The sequence below is a fragment of the Quercus suber genome, unplaced genomic scaffold, assembly GCF_002906115.3.
Source record: "Quercus suber isolate HL8 unplaced genomic scaffold, Cork oak 2.0 scaffold_432, whole genome shotgun sequence".
NCBI classification, from domain to species: Eukaryota; Viridiplantae; Streptophyta; class Magnoliopsida; order Fagales; family Fagaceae; genus Quercus; species Quercus suber.
Genome location: NW_027069883.1, coordinates 360,787 through 378,432, shown reverse-complemented (window position 1 = coordinate 378,432; position 17,646 = coordinate 360,787). Strand labels below are relative to the sequence as shown.

Below are 17,646 nucleotides of genomic sequence, written 5' to 3'. Positions count from 1 at the left end.
TAATTAATCATTGTTTAATTCGCAATTAGCCCAACTCTTTCGCCCACTTTCTATAAATTCATTGTCTTGGGTTCATTGGGCTCGTAATCCGTCCTTCTTGGATTTGGGCTACAAAAACAGACCCTACAGGACACATGTTAACTACACCTCTTCTTTCTTCTTCTTCTTCCTTTTTTTTTTTTTTTTTTTGAGAACAACCAGAGCCTTTTTATATTAACGAATTATCTTTGTTATTTATGAATGTATACCCGCGCGGCGGGTACTTCACTACTTAAAAAAGAAGAAAAAAACTAAACAAACACCTTATGAACGTTGTCTCAACTGTCAACTAACAATCAAATGAGATCTCAAAGCTACAACAGTCCTTCACTTCCAAATGTTCCTCACTCTAAACCATTGTCTTCCACAACTCTCACGCAGACTCATACGCCATGTCTCAACCCAACAACAAAACCTCTCCACAAAACTTGTTCTCTTCCACGACCCCTCAGCACAATTGTCTTATATGGAACTATCCCAAAAGTTCTACGAGGCCATGAAAGCCTGTGCTTCCATCAAGTCCACACCCATTGCTCAAAAACTCCATGCACAGCTTATCTCCACTGGCCTTGACTCTTCCATTTTCCTTCAAAACCATCTCTTGCATTTGTACTCCAATTGCAATCTCATCGACGATGCTTGTTGGGTTTTCAACAACATTGAGTATCGTATTTTTTTTTTTTTTTTTTTTTTTTTGAGAACAACCAGAGAGCCTTTTTATATTAACGAATTATCTTTGTTATTTATGAATGTATACCCGCGCGGCGGGTACTTCACTACTTCAAAAAGAAGAAAAAAACTAAACAAACACCTTATGAACGTTGTCTCAACTGTCAACTAACAATCAAATGAGATCTCAAAGCTACAACAGTCCTTCACTTCCAAATGTTCCTCACTCTAAACCGTTGTCTTCCACAACTCTCACGCAGACTCATACGCCATGTCTCAACCCAACAACAAAACCTCTCCACAAAACTTGTTCTCTTCCACGACCCCTCAGCACAATTGTCTTATATGGAACTATCCCAAAAGTTCTACGAGGCCATGAAAGCCTGTGCTTCCATCAAGTCCACACCCATTGCTCAAAAACTCCATGCACAGCTTATCTCCACTGGCCTTGACTCTTCCATTTTCCTTCAAAACCATCTCTTGCATTTGTACTCCAATTGCAATCTCATCGACGATGCTTGTTGGGTTTTCAACAACATTGAGTATCGTAATGTTTTTAGTTGGAACACGATGATTAGTGGGTTTGCTGATTTGGGTCGGATGAGTGAAGCGGAGAAGGTGTTTGATGAAATGCCTGAAAGGGACTCTGTTTCTTGGACTGTGATGATGTCGGGCTATTTCCGTAATGGCCAACCAGAGAAAACTTTAAATATGTTTGTTTCAATGGTACAGGATACTAATTGTGTTAATGATCCGTTTTCTTTCACTTGTGCAATGAAGGCTTGTGGCAGTCTCACACACATGAAGTTGGCTCTACAATTACATGGTCTTGTGGAGAAGTTTGATTTTGGAAGCAATGTGTATATGGCTATTCAGAATTCAATAATGGATATGTATATTAAGTCTGGAAAAGTGAGTTATGCGGAGAGAGTGTTTTTGAGGATCCCAAATCCGAGTTTGTTTTGTTGGAACAGTATGATCTATGGATATTCCAAATTGTATAGGGTTGGAAGGGCTTTTGACTTGTTCAACCAGATGCCTGAACGTGACTCCGTGTCTTGGAACACGATGATATCGATCTTCTCTCAACATGGCTTTGGGGTTCAGAGCCTTGGTACTTTTGTTGAGATGTGGAGTCAAGGTGTTAGACCAAATTCCATGACGTATGCCAGTGTACTTAGTGCTTGCACAAGTATATATGATCTTGAATGGGGTACCCATTTGCATGCTCGGATTGTTCGAATGGAACCGACTATTGATGTTCTAGTTGGTAGTGGTTTGGTTGATATGTATGCAAAATGTGGATGCTTAGAATTTGCTAGGCGGATCTTTGATGGCTTAACAGAACCCAATGCAGTTTCTTGGACTTCTTTAATTAGTGGACTTGCACATTTTGGGTTAGAGGAAGAAGCTTTGGAACTGTTTAATCAAATGAGAGAGGCTCCTATTTCCTTGGATGAGTTTACTCTTTCAACAATTCTGGGGGTTTGTTCAGGCCAAAAGTATGTTTCAATTGGGGAGCAGCTACATGGATATACAATCAAGACTGGAATGGATTCCTCTGTTGCTATAGGAAATGCTGTAGTTACGATGTACACAAAGTGTGGAAATGTACAGGAAGCAAATCGTGCATTTGAACTGATGCCAATGAGGGATATAATATCATGGACAGCAATGATCACTGCATTTTCTAAGATTGGTGATATTGAAAAAGCTCGACAATGTTTTGATCAAATGCCAGAGCAGAATGTCATAACTTGGAATTCAATGTTAGGCACATATACTCAACATGGTTTTTGGGAAGAAGGTCTCAAATTGTATACTTTGATGCAAAGGCAAGGAGTTAAGCCTGATTGGGTCACTTTTGCAACTTCAATTAGTGCCTGTGCTGATCTAGCAATACTAAAACTTGGTATCCAAATTGTATCTCAAGCTGAAAAATTAGGGTTTGGTTCTAATGTTTCAGTTGCAAATAGTGTTGTTACTATGTATTCAAGGTGTGGACAAATCGAAGAAGCACAAAAAGTCTTTGATTTGATACACGAGAAAAATGTGATTTCTTGGAATGCGATAATGGCGGGATATGCTCAAAATGGTCAAGGTAGGAAAGTTACAGAGATTTTTGAGAATATGTTGGAGATGAAATGCTTACCTGATCATATAAGCTATGTATCTGTTCTATCAGGTTGTAGCCATGCAGGGCTTGTAACAGAAGGGAAGCAATACTTTTATTCCATGACTGAGGATTTTGGCATCTCTCCAACATCTGAACATTTTTCTTGTATGGTGGATCTGCTTGGTCGGGCTGGGTTACTTGAGGATGCCAAGAATTTGATTGATGGAATGCCTTTTAAGCCAAATGCTGCTATTTGGGGGGCTCTCCTCAGTGCTTGTCGGACCCATTGCGAATCTAAATTAGCAGAAGTTGCAGTGAGGAATTTACTTGAGTTTGATGCGGAAGAATCTGGAAGTTACATCCTTCTAGCAAATATATATTTAGATTCTGGCAAGTTAGAAAGTGTTGCAGATGTGAGAAAACTGATGAGAGAGAAAGGAATACGAAAGAATCCTGGTTGTAGCTGGATAGAGGTAGAAAACAGGGTACATGTATTCACTGTAGATGAGACTAATCACCCACAAATCAAGGATATTTACAGAAAGTTGGAGGAGATGATGAAGAAGATAGAAGATACAGGAAACTACAAAAATGCAATTAGGTCACTTCGTGGACAAGGCTACCACAGTGAGAAACTTGCAGTGGCATTTGGTTTGATTAATTTGCCTACTTGGATGCCCATCCATGTAATGAAGAATCTTCGAGTATGCAATGATTGTCACCTGACAATAAAGCTGATTTCCCTCGTTACCTCAAGGGAACTTATAGTGCGTGATGGATACCGATTTCATCATTTCAAGAATGGATTTTGCTCTTGTGGAGATTACTGGTAATCTGAAGGTATCGATTTTTCTCTTGTAGAACCAACTGGTAATGTACTAATTTATTTTATTTAGAGGAATCAGTACATTAATTTTTCCCCCTTTCAGTTGTGTCTGTGTGCTGCTATATTTTTGTTATTTCAATTGAAGAGGGAAAAGAAAGTGAATAGAATAGATAAGTCTTGCAGAACTTATCCCAAAAAAAAAAAAAAAGAAGATAAGTCTTGCAGCTTGGTCAGAGCTGAAGATGCAAGTGACAAGTTTTCAAGCCCTCAAGCCTACCTCTTTATACTCTTTTTGTTTTTGATGGGGACATCAGTGAGAGATTTCTCTCTAGGCTAGGAAGACAAGGCTGGTAAGGATGTAAGTAAACCCTCAAGGAAAGTAGTCTTCTTTGTGTTTGATTTCCTTGTGATGTTTTTGGTTTGTTTATCCTGTATTTTCTGTTTCGTGATTGAGGTACTTCATAAGAAAGCCCTGGAAGAGGATCCTGAGTTTAGGATTATATGAAAGGGAAGCTCTTCATCCTCGATCACAAGATCATGAAGAGAGAAAGGTATCTTCATCTTTTTTTATCTTATATGTACCTAAAAGAAGCATATGAATTGATTCCTGAGCGAACTTAAGCACAAAATTTGGCTTATCAATCAAGTGGCTGATCTTAAAACCATTGCTTCAATTAGAACTCTGAAAGTTACTGATCAAGAGCGTAATGATTAAAATTACAAATATATTGATGGTTTCTGACAAACATTAAATTTGCAAGCAAATGATCATAGTCGATGTTAATTTGATATATATGGGTTCTAGATCAATTGTACTTTACAAAATTAAAAACGATAGGTTGTCTGAGTTCTAATTGTGCAATGTGATTTCATGATTGATTACTTCACAGTGTAAGCAATACCTGAAGCTCTGGGCCATCGAATCATAATGTAGTATTAAATGGTTGTCATGTTTTCTGTGGATTCACGAAATGCTAAGTCTAAACAAGCATAGCCGTAATGAAAATCATATAATATACAAGAATAATAAATTTTTCTTGAGACTTCTTCAAGTCTACCTGCAAGTTCCTGTCGAGCAGCTTTTTCTCCTTCTCCAATCATGTTTTCTTCTCTTTTTTTCGTATTCCAGCAAAACAATAATTTTCTGTTGCTTTTCTTCTGCAGATTTCAGCAAGAGTAGAACTTTCCCATCTCTTTAATGCCAGAGTTTCTCTCTTTGACAGAAGTATATGCTGAAGAGATTTCTGCAGAGTTTCAGTAATCTCTTTATTTATTTATTTATAAGTAGAGTTTTGGTAATCTCTTTCCTTACAAAACTCTCTTTGACAGCAGAATATGCTAGAGAAATATTTCATTGGAGTTTGGTACTCCTTGCACAGCAGGCCGATTTGATTTGATTTTTTTAAAATGACTCCAGTTTCTTACAAAGTAACTTTTTCAATTTAAAAGTCTTTGGATAGCAGATTGGAAACTTTGCCGGTTGGCTCCAGTTCTGATAATCTAGAAGTAACTGGGGTGTCTTAGAAACATCTTTTTCTAACATGATGCAAGTATATAATTATCAAACTGCATACCATAAAAATATTAATACCTGTTTGAGAATTTTATTTTTAAAATTTTGTTCCTATAGAATTAATACCGTTTCTTATTCTTTATATTTATAATAGTTTTATATATTGAGCCTAATTTCTAAATCAAATATATGCCTGGTTTCTTGTTTTGAAGCTTACATCAGAGTAACTCAAGTATTCTTTTCCTTCAACCTTGGAAAAAAAAATGTTGCTTCAGGTGTATGAGAGGCTGATCTTAGGACTAGGCTGATTTATTAAATCCAGAGAAGCATGAAGCGGCTGCTGATGTTAAGCATTAAGTGACTGCTGATGCTTCATATAGCGGAGTGTATGTGTATGCACACATACTAATTCAGTTTATTATCAATTTTTAATGGATTGTATCTTGTTCTTAAGTACTTTGTCTGGATTTGTTCCAACTATTCTAGGTTTGATTTCCTTATACAGGTTGTGACCTATCAGATGAATATGATTTCTTATTCCATTACACTATCTTCTACTTCTGATAATGCAACCAAACAAATTTAGAAAAAAACCAGAAAGGGCTTATCTTATTTTAATTTTCATTTAATAATCTGAATGTGTCCAGAGCTAGAAGTTTATATCCTTTCATATTTAAGAGAACTTGAAGATTTGCGCTTGGGAGAGAATGAAATTTTCTCATATCAAGTCTCCATTGAACTAATAAGAGAGTTTTAAAAGAGCACATTATGGCTATGATTCCATGTCAATGATGATATAATAAATATCAGCACTATTGTAAGAGATGCCAAGGGTGAAACAAATTGAATTTTTGTATGAGCTCAGGGATTTATTTGCATTTTCTGTATTACTTCCATTAATCTTTATGGCGCTAATTGCACATACTTACAACAAAAATTAATTAAGAATACCAACATATCTGTAACTGATAGTGATAGGCACGGAAGAATATGAGCCAATTTTCTAATAAATTGGAATTTAATATCCTTATTCAATAATTTGGCCTTCAAGCCTAAGCCATAAGCCACATTAAAGAATCCTAAATGAAGGTAGGTTGATCATGCATATAACAGTCATTTCAGGGGCAAGACAGTTCCTAATGTAAGATTAGTTGAATTAGTTGAATTGTAGCAATCTTAGACATGTGAAAGCCAAAAAAGGCCAATAAACTTGAATCAAAAAGAGTAAATGTTACAAAAGCACCAGGTTAGCACATGTAATTGATGATGCTGGCCTTGTCATTGAATAGCATTATCGCACAGACACAAAGAAAAAGAAGTTTGGTAATTGCCAGAAGTTTGGGATGTAACTACCAACAATTGCTACTTTCGGTTACATTTTGGCCTGTGCCACGTACTTGCATGTTATTAGGATTGGGCGTATAACCTGTAGAGCCCTGTTTCCCCCTCTGTTGGTCATTACTAGGAGTAGCACTGGCATTTATCTTCTGATGCCAGGCATTGTTTCTGTCATTTGTTGAATCTGTCCAAGACTGCCAGAAATTGTTGTTGTTCAGCAACTGAGTCCTTCCATATGGCCTGAACCCCTCGCTGGACCCTCAATTTTTCAAATCCTTGTCCTTGAAGCCTTCTTTTTTACTAATATCAGTACCCACTGGCTTCCATTTCTGATTCAAAGCACAAGTACCATTGTAATTGGATGACCTGTTGTTTAAGTTACTACTTGAGCTAACAGGATGACTGTAACTCTTTCTAGCATTCCAACTTGATCTGGTATTATTCTGTTCGACAAAAGAAGAACTAGGTAACAAGATTCTTTCACCATCTTTGAGCTGAATGCTCCCAATGGTACTCTCAATATGTTTACTAATATTGGAACTATCATGTTGTTTTCCTCTACTAGCACCCCATCCACGACCAGCTTGGTTATGTATCACCTCAGTAGATGAGTTCGGCATAAATCTCCTGCAATAGCCTTCTTGAGTGCCATTATCTGCTTTTCTACACCCTTGGTGCTGCTGCAATCTGTAATTCTCATCCTACTTACCAAAATATAGGGGAAAAAATAGAAAGGGCGAAATAAAAAGAAAGCAAGAAATGAGATATCATACCTAGAGGGGGGTTTGTTACCCTGGTATTCATGCCAGAGTTCTGTTTCCAAAATATCATCTTCAGTAATAGTCTGCACCCATAAGAATATGGTTTTTTAATAAATTCCTAGTCGTTTCCTTTTCCATGTTGATATAGTCAATAACAATAAATGGAAATGTGTATTAAACTAAAATTTAGTTTGTCATTTAACTTAAATAAAAGGTTTTGATTTGGAACTATGCGGAAAGAGAGAAGAATTACTAAAACTTTATTAGGAGGTAAGAATAGCAAATGCTAACTACTGCCTCTTTTAACAGATATCATAAATAGAATTTTATGCACGGGAAAATTTGGGTTGAAGTCAATGCAAAGCTCCTTATTTTGAAACCGAAATACCTTCTCTGGAATGTTAACACCATCAAGTAAACGAGGAACATGTGCATTACCATCAGGCATCTCAAAAGATACACATCTGCAAGATAAATTCAAGTAATATCAGAGGAAGCCAACAGAAAAAGAATTAAGACTGAAAAAAAAGTGCTATAAACTTATTGCCATACAAAACACAGTTCTCTTCAATGTTGCAATGGACTTCTTCCCGATCCCTTTCAGTATCCTGATTAAGGCGACGTATAGAACCATCGATACCATCACTGACAGGTAAAAAGAGAACAAGTAAAATATCTGCGGGGAGTACATTTGTGAACAAGAATATAATCCAAGCTAAATAAAACAGTATCTATCTTGACCGATTTATCACATATTTGCAATTCTTCTACCCAGGGTAATTACTATAGTAGCTGTATTAGATTTGCAACTCTACAGTCCAAGCTCAAGATGATAGCAGCCTAGCACAAGAATTCACCAACCTCAAACTGGTATCTATCTTGACCGATTCATTTTGCATTGGATTGAGAATCAAAACTTGAGATGCCAACTTGCATGTGCTACTCACATATAACCGGTCAGCACTGTTTCTGTTCCTCATTGCTTCAACCTCCTATACAACATCAAGTTTGAAAATAATAAAAACATAATTGTCAATAGTTCCAAAATTCCCTATTATTCAAGAGCCTATAATACAGTCTCATACTGATAGATCCTTCTCTAGATCTTTTGTTTCATCTAGAAGGCGTCCTTCCTCTATAAAAGGAAGCTTGCAGATTCCCTGCAATGAGAAAAAGAAAAAAGAAAAAAAAAAAGAGATATGAACATAGCATATAACACTACTTCACTATTGAATATGTAAAACGAAGTACCTGCAAAGATGATGTGCCCTTTAGGACACATTATTGAATGAAATCATAAAATTTGAGGACAATAGGCAAGTGAAAAAGATAAGAAACATAAGCAAACAAACCTGCCACATAAATCGCTTTCCATCCATATCAACGTCAAAATCTAAGAATAAAACAAAGAAAAAGGTAAATTTTTATATACAATTCATTGGAACTAACCAACTCAAAAGAAGAGACTACCTGTAGGATAAAAATCAATGATGTTAGACTCTTCATTTGTCATAAGAGCGTGATAAACTTTAGGAAGTGCATGAGCACTACATAGGAGCACATTTGGTTAATTGTTTAACTATGCAAAAAAAAAAAAGAAAAAAAAGAAGAAGAAAGAGATCTAAACTGAAGAAGAAACAGGAAATTGGAGTTACCTTGGTGGAGGTAGGACAGACAATAATTGATCAAATGGTTTGAAAGGGTAACCCTTTTTAAACTTTACTCTAACTTGAGCAAGGCCCTTCAAATCTGAAGCAGGGGGTCCATAGTGGTATGGATAAAACCTGTAGCATGATTCAGTTAAGATCATTGATTAGTAAATTTCCTTACATCATTAAGTACCATTGTTAATGGGGCTCTTCATCTCATAGAATTGTCTTACCATGTCCATGAAGGGACTCCTGAAAAATAATATAGTAGAACCCACAATAGTCCTTCAGTGTAGTTCTTAACCTTCAAGTATCAAGAAAGAAGTATAAAATTTAGGAGTATATTAATTCATTCCAATAGAAGAGGATGATAGGAAGGAGTAAGTAAGGTCTTATTGAATTGGTTAATTTGAAGACCACAAAACTGAAATTTGAGGAGCTTTATTTGAACATCAACTGATTTGAGCTTCATTCATGCTGCTTAAATCACTATTGCATGACACAAATTCAAGATGTAGCAAGTGTTGTAATGTCAGAAGAAACAAGAAAAAATTGACTATGGTCGATTCTTACTATCTCTTTCCTAAGGTTTTCAATTTCCCCAGAGCTTTCTGCAGAAAATTTCTCTTTGTAGTATCTGTCTTTCCAACCAGAATCTCCCAATCTCACCTGTGCATGTGGAATGAATAAGAATAAACCCATCAAGCATCTAGAAAAACAGACATGCATGTGTCTTCTAAAGAGAACTTGAAGAAAATGCAACAAGTAACACTAAAAGAGATTATTACTTTGTCAGTCCCCAGACCGCCATTCTTAAACGAGTCATACTTTTTGAGAAGGTTGGATTTCAACTTTTCTTTCAACTCCTTTGTATTTTTGAGAATCTGCAACACCAAAAAAGAAAGAAAGAAACTAATCAAGACAAAGAAAGGTTATATAAAATCACAACAAATAATAACCAGAGATATTTCTTTCTTTCTCTTGGTATATAAATAAATGGAATATCTATTTATATAAAGAAGATATTTTAGTTTCTCTTAACCAATATCAGATAACAACTTTTCTCATGCCAGTCTTAAATAAGAAATTGCAATTATTGAATTTAAAAGTGAAAGAAAAAATACAACCAATTCCTTAAGATGTATTTTAAATATACCTCTGTATTCATAATAATGGAATTTTTATCTGTTGTGAAAAAAGATGACTTACTTCAAAAGATGATACATTTTGTACTGTCACGGTTGCTGAACCTATGAAACTTGATGCTTCTTCATGATCATTATCCCTAGGATGACTCTCCAGATTGCCACATTCATTATCTTCTTGCTAGAGAGGATTCAGCTTAGCAAATTTTCCATTAGCTTTGAGCAGAATGCACAGTGCTATTCAAATTTAATTAAAAAAGTTTACTCACATCATCTAAATAATAGCAAAGCCGTTTAAGTTTGTGATTACGCAATTCCAATCTTTTCTTGAAAATTTTATCTTCATATGAGCCAACCAAAAGGATGAACTTCTCAATCCTGGATAATTTTATATAACCTGCTCTTTTATCTTCAGCAGGCTTTTTGTACAAGGACATGTGAAAATAAATTAAACTCTACACAACAAGTATTGGAAAGAAACTACAATAAGAGAGCGTGGGTCTGTGTGTGTATTACCCGGCTCATGTCAACTAGATAGCCACCAAAGTTCTTGAACTCTTTCATGTAAACATAAATCAACAAATCTATGGCACCCTGAAAAGGATGGTACAAATAAGTTATCTTTAATTCTAAATTTTACCTAAAAAAATCATTTATCGATTCATTATATGAATATAACAAGTAGGGGTGCATGTATCACTTGATCAGACCTTATTCACCTTTATTTTTTCTGCCTGAATTCCTTACTCATGAATTGTATCAATGTGTAATGACATTGAAAAATATTTTCATATTAATATGATCTATTTGAAATGGCTATTTCAACAAACTCCAATAATAATTTTTTTTTGAGAATGTAGAAATACAAATACAGAGACGATAAGATAAGCTCATTAAAATACTATTATAATTAATATGAAAGAACAAGCAAGTAGGTAAAGGAAAGGTGGTAAATACAAACATACAAGGATTATATGATTATAGCCTTTTCTTTAATACATTCAATAAAATACTTTTGGTAGAAGCCACACTAAAGAATGAATAAATAATATGGTAAAGGAGACGTGATAAAATGTAAAAAACCTAATAATTAGAGTAGTGCTACATACGCCATAGTTTCATAACAGAGCCTACGTGGTAAGCCGTTAATGGTTCTCATTTGGACCCATCAATGACATCACTACTTTACCTACCATTAATAGCTTGCCATTTGAGTTTTGTTGTAAAATTATTATGCTCGTAGCTTTATTCATCTAAATAGTAACTATTATATGAGGTTGTTTTGGACAAGATTTAGTTGGAGATAAATATATTTCAACTCATTCTGTAATGGCACATAAATGGTCACGGGATATTATTTTATATAAATCAAAATCTCAAGAGATAAAATGTCATTCATCAACACAGAAAGGTGCTTCAAATATTTCTTTAATCCTTGATTGAGGATTAATTACCCTAAAATTGACACTTGTTGATTTAGAGAAGGCAAATACTTCCTGATTAACTAATCTATTTGTTTTCAATCAAAAAGCAGAAGTTCATGCATCTGATAGGGTGTTTGGCAATGAAAATTGAAAAAGGCAACACAACCTCATGAAGTTCTAAAGTAGGCATGTGGGGTAGGAAATCATTTCCCGCGAAAAAGCATATGAAGACAAAGTCATCAACAATCCGCTCAAGGTCCATCTTGAAATTCTCAGGAGGATCAGTTATTTTTATGTCTAGCTCCAAATATTCCCTTAAAATCCATACATGTAGAAACTGCAAATGTGACAGAAACAAAAGTGTAAGTGGATGGAATGTCAAAGCTTTTGACTCAAGTAACTGAGGTCAAATGAAATCACGATACCCCATAAGGCTTCTTGGCCAAAGATGCACTTTTCTTGACCATGTTAGAAGAATTAAACAATCCTCCTCCACTTTTCTCTAAGCCAGTCTCGAATTTGAGGCTTGTTTCTGAAGCTGATTCACCAACTGGTTGCTGTGCTTGTAGCACATCCTATATTAATGATATCAACAAATGAAAATTAAGAATACATGTAAATGTAATGATCCCACAAACATAATCCTTCGACTCAAAACTTTTTAGAGAACTTTAAAAACAAAAAAAAACAAAAAAAAAAAAATCAATTGTTACAACAAGTAGGGAGATGGGATTTTAATCAATTGATGAGGTTCTTGGCATATTCTTAAAATAAATGGTAAGCAGCATTTTTGGTTTTTTGTAATTAATCTGTCATTTTGCCCCAACCCAATACAAGTTATCTGCTATCCTCTACTTCAAGTTCAGGAACTGACAAAAAACATCAATAACATTTTATGGATTTTATTATCTTACAGAAGTAGAGGGTGAGAAGAGAGGCGTAGAGTGAAGGGGATGAGGGTGGTTTAATTAATCACTTTGTTTGGATATTTCTAAATGAAGCGGGGAAAGGTCACGGGGCATACAAGGCCTTTGCTCCAAATTGTAACATCTCAATAGTCACCCTATGACTTATCATTAGAGGAATTATATCTAAAATGTAGAGTGTGTGACAACTAGTCGAATTCACCTCTCTCAAAATGGAAAAATGAACTTCATGTGTTGCTAAAGCGAGCATTATCAGATCAGCATCCTGCATGCCAATATCAAATGACAATATCATTTATTTAAACATAAAATTAAGTGATGAAAAGTAAATAGGTTCAAGGAGATGAAGGAGACATTATATATAAAATTAGGATCAAAGTTATATCCAAGTGTAACTCTATTTTTTTAAAACAATATCTATTGTTAATGTAACTCTATGTTAACATTATACCATTAGAAAACTATTTATATGATTAATATATAAAGCATTTAATAGTAGATTTGTCAAACTATGCATTCAATAAAAAATTATTAAATTATATAACATTACAAAAGTTGTATAAGGTGAAACTTCAATCCAACCCGTATGATTACATATATATAAATAAATATATATATATATAAAAGTGACAATACAAAATAAAGGAACTAGTAAAGTTCACATACCAGACCATACAGGCAGTGCCTGGTATTTGGATCATAACCACTAACATTCCGCTGATAGCGTATAAAAGACATAATTTTGTGTTCTCCCTCACCAGGAACATTGGAATCAGAAAGGATTACCTATTTGAACAAATATGAATCAAATAAAAAAAATTAAAGAACAAGTAGGCATAGGGTGTATGAACTCACTCCAAAACAAAATGCACTTGAGTGAGCGTAACATATGCTGTTTACTATAAAGTATCATCTCTAATATGATTTAGTATTCAAAAATCATATGGACAAAACCTTGATGTTTCTCCATCCTGGATCATTGTTCATACGTGAACTAATATAGCTTTCAAGGGCCTTTGACAATTTGTACATAAATTCTGTGCCTGGAGTGATTATATTAGAATCAGAAACTTCAGATTCACGTTTTGGAAGAACCGGTTTTCCTTCCCTTTCAAATTGTCTTCTCAGCTTTTTTTCCTCGGCTGCCTATATAAATATTGTAGCCAACATGAAGATAAAAGAACATAGTGTATCAAATAGAAAAGCACAACTCTATACACAAATTCAAAAGAAGGAAAACCCACAGCGATTTCTTTGTCCTTAGCAGTCCGAAAACGTCTGCATCGTTGTTGATTCATTTTAGCCCGTGGAGCAACTCCATCTACACATGTATACATTGAAAATTTGTGTATGTCAAAGGCTACACTCATATTCTAAAATGCATTGTGTGTTTGTCAAACGTTGAAATGAAAATGCATTAGTAACACAATAGTTAACTAAATATTGTCAATTAGTTTAAGCCAGGAACATGTTGAAGTTGAAGGAAAATCAATCTCACCGATGGCCATATAAAGTAACTTTCTTGGTCTTACAATGCCGAAAAGGTGATCAATGTATTCAAAGATATTGTTGAAGACTTCTTCAAAGGTTTCCGGTGGGCTAGGCTGATATGTACATAACAAGGAAAAAAAACACATAAATAGACTATAGATGTAAATACACTGTTATCAGCGATGAAGTACAATGCAAAATAAGCTAAAGATGAACCAACATGATCATCGGGGTGGAAGCATGGGTGGATAATCCCATTCATATCAAGGTAGAGATTATCAAACTCAATGCCATTTGGGTTTGGCAAGGTGGTATCTATTCTCTCTGAGTCTTGTTCTTGTCTCTCTTCAATGGCTTTAACCACAATATTCGGGTACTTATTTATCAACCATCGATAAAACGACGGCACACCCATCTCTCAGTCCTCTCTCACTTTAGCTGAAATGGTTCTCTCTGGCTAACTCTTGGGCTCTAACTACAAGAGCATAACAGATTGGCTGACCTATGTTACATAGACGTATATATAGAAGGGCCATGAAAAGACAATAAAGAAGAAAATCCAAGCATCAGATAGTGGCTACGAGATACGAAGAGGCAGCCAAAATTCTCAGCTAGCTATGTAGCTATTCATTATTGATGTACCAGTGCTTTTGATTAATTTGTCGGACATTTATTCGTGAAGGGCCCCAAATGTACTAGAGATCTGTAAGTTCGAAGGATAAACTTTAAAGAACATGAAGAATTTTGGCTAGATATTAAAGAAAAATATTACGCGCAGGGTATTTTCATATTACTTTAGGTACAAATTTTAAGTGATAAATTGTTAATATTTCTATTTTTTTTTTCTTTCTTTTGCTTTAATACCAAATTACGACTCCAAAGTAAAGACACCGGTCGGAACAGTTCATGACTTTTTTTTTTGGAGCAAAAGTTCATGACTTCTTGTCTCCCGCAATTTATCTGTCCCTTCTGTTTCTTTTACTCTGCTTTTTTTAGCTGAGAAATTCTTTTACTCTGCACTAGATTCGATATTTGAAAATTGAAATAAAGTTCTATCCCTTCCTTTCGAAACAAGTTGTAGTACTAGTAAATGATATATTACAACAGTCCTTGCCTTTTGCTTTTGATTATTCAGAATTTTTATTGAAACCAAAACACATTTGTACAACAACAGTCAAGATCAAGCCACTCTTTACAACAAATCCTATATGCTAAAACAGAACAGAGAAGACATCTAATGATTCTGATCTACCTCTATCAGAGTTACATTGGCCCAACACATTGTGTGGGCTTAGGGCCCATTAAACTAGTCTCTTTAGGTTGGCAATCCTAGTCCAAGTATTCCTAGGCCTAAGCCCTCTACGCCCAATAATTTACTGAAGGATTCTAAATTATAAGGCTCCTTGTTCCCAAAGTTAAAAAAAAAAAAAAAAAAAAAAAAAAAAAAAATTTGCACAAAAAGTCTCAAAAATTATAGGATGATAATTAATTTTATTAAAAGAAAAACAACAAGTGGGTCTCTTATTTCTAAGAGTGTCCTTAAAATATTGGATTAATAGAAATCCAACCCAATTGAAACTTTTAAGATGTTTCATCAAAATCCTCTAAAAAGAAGAAGAAGTTGTTTCATCAAAAGAAAATTTTTATGAATGTGTTTGATATAAGCAGATTAACTATGATCAATAGTTAAAGAGATTTTAATAAAACCTAAATACATAACTTTTTCATCAACAAAAAAAATCCCTAAATACATAAAAATAATTAATAATTTTGCATCTTAAAATGTAGTAAGAACTAAGAAGAATGTTTTTTTTTAAAAAAAATTATAATAATAAAAGTTAAATAGATATATTTAATTGATATTTAAATAGTAAAAAAATATTACTTAAAATTATCACCTTAGACCTTAGTTATATTGACTATTGAGTTTTTTTTTTTTTTTTTTTTTTTTTTTTTTTTTTTTTGAGAGAGTTTTAACGTATGGCGTCCGCTCTTGATGATAACTCTTTATCATTAGACCAAGACACCAATCAATTTTTGGTGTAGGCGGAGATTGCATCTCAGATCTTTTATTCAATCATCAGAGACTTTATCAGTTGAGCTAACTGGAACCCACACTTATTGACTATTGTGTTTGAGTAATCATATACATGTTTTTTAGCTGCCATCCATGCATTAACTTGTTTTGACAAACCTAGCATAAATGCAAATTTTACCTGTAGCTAGGGTTTGTTTTACCTTTTCCCCCTACAAAATATATAAATGAAAAATTGGAAATTTCGAAATATAATGGGAATGTGGGATGTAAAGCTAGCCAATTTTAATTTTTCTCCTTGTAAACATTTAGAAAAGATATGTGTCTTTTTGGAACTACATTGGGGTGTAAGAGGTTAAAAGGGGTGCAAATTTGATAGTAATTTTGATGAGTTTTGGTTAGACAACTGAAGAATTTTGAAGTTGAGGCCATAGCTTTTGCTTGGGTAGTACAACGAGAGGGGCTGTGTTGTGATTGTTGGATTGGTTAGGAATAAACCTTGTTATAAGTTTATAAGTCTTTACATATCTTAAGCGGTAAGTTGGAATACAATGGGCTAAGTGTTGGCTTGGGCTTGGGTTTGTTATATCTTTCTTGGGCCGCATTCTTTTCCTTTTTCTTTTGGCCCAAATTTGATTTGATTTGTCCGTTGGTGAGTATCTGAGTAGCCCTGTTGGGCATTTAATGAACAATCCGTTGGGCATCAAATCTACATAGTAACCATTAGAGGTCTAGTCCATTAGTTAGCCCAATAGTCTTCATTTAGTTGGCATATAAAACTCTTGTTGTCACTTCTTTCTCTTCAGTTTTTTCCTAGCCTCTTACTATCGCCACTCTCCCTCTGTTTAGCTCTAAATTTTTTGCTCATCTCCACAAAATTTCAGCTTTTAATTTTTAGTTTTAAGGAAAGACTATTAAGGTTGTTCTTAGTTCTTCTTGCTTAAGTGTGTGATCAACTTGAAGAAACCACTTTAGTCTAATCCTAGGCGGTTGTTCGGTCAAGAGAGCCATTCGCACTGAGTTCTACCTCAAGTGGCACGTATTAACCTTTAAAGACAATGCATCTTGCGTGATTCTATAGTTTGTGAGAACTTTCTAACTCTATCTATTTATTTTTGTCATTGCTAATTTTTTAAGGTTTGTATTGTTGAATCAAAACTTATTTATTTAGCCATATTTTCAAACAATGCAAAGTGCTTGTTTTCATTAATTAGGCAATGGAGATAAAAAAGGGAGGAAGAGAGAGGAGTGGAGCGCAGACATGTCACAATAGTAGTATTTATTAGGAGCATATCTCAATGTGAATGGTGTTTGATATCTTGTCTCCCATAGTTGTTTATTTGGATTTTGGATATTCACTCATTGGTGGCACATTTTCAATATCAATAAGTTTATAGATACAAAAATTTCACAACTATATAAAGATGGCAAATTATTATTAATAGGTAGAAAACTGATGAATAAAGTATGCTCAAATAAAAATCAGTAAAAATTGTGTTTGTAACATTGGAAGCGGTACTCGTATCTATATTTCTTTCAACCCACTACATGGTGGTTGAAAAGACTATCGAAATATAGTTTTAATCACATGATATTATTAATGAGTCATGTGATTTGTTTAAATAATATAAGTGGATAGTTTATGAATCACAGACCCTATTTGGTAGAGTAGCTAAACAATATATTTTCAGTTTTTAAACAACATTACACATTT

General features: G+C 34.4%; 2 protein-coding genes across 3 annotated transcripts; one reads left to right on the top strand and one right to left on the bottom strand.

Annotated features, from left to right (window-relative positions):
• Positions 1-756: 756 nt before the first annotated feature.
• On the top strand, positions 757-4,053 carry LOC112026188 (pentatricopeptide repeat-containing protein At2g13600). 2 transcript variants are annotated; one of them, XM_065761872.1, is made up of 2 exons: positions 757-2,809; positions 2,894-4,053. In XM_065761872.1, exons 1-2 carry the CDS (start codon positions 925-927, stop codon positions 3,655-3,657), a joined length of 2,649 nt encoding a protein of 882 aa, XP_065617944.1. In that variant the 5' UTR covers positions 757-924; the 3' UTR covers positions 3,658-4,053. The 2 variants fall into 2 exon arrangements, with proteins under 2 accessions (XP_065617944.1, XP_023914641.2); XM_024058873.2 differs by having other exon boundaries at positions 757-4,053.
• Positions 4,054-6,320: 2,267 nt separating this feature from the next.
• LOC112026185 (5'-3' exoribonuclease 3) lies at positions 6,321-14,460 on the bottom strand. The gene is made up of 23 exons (XM_024058869.2): positions 14,118-14,460; positions 13,905-14,010; positions 13,651-13,727; positions 13,361-13,552; positions 13,073-13,192; positions 12,609-12,671; positions 11,906-12,055; positions 11,647-11,817; positions 10,573-10,650; positions 10,326-10,475; positions 10,121-10,237; positions 9,700-9,795; positions 9,485-9,580; positions 9,145-9,215; positions 8,918-9,046; positions 8,733-8,809; positions 8,615-8,655; positions 8,348-8,422; positions 8,124-8,254; positions 7,815-7,907; positions 7,651-7,726; positions 7,275-7,345; positions 6,321-7,188 (listed from the first exon to the last, which is right to left on the bottom strand). The coding sequence occupies exons 1-23, from the start codon at positions 14,310-14,312 to the stop codon at positions 6,762-6,764; spliced, it is 2,802 nt and encodes a 933-aa protein (XP_023914637.2). The 5' UTR covers positions 14,313-14,460; the 3' UTR covers positions 6,321-6,761.
• Positions 14,461-17,646: the final 3,186 nt, after the last annotated feature.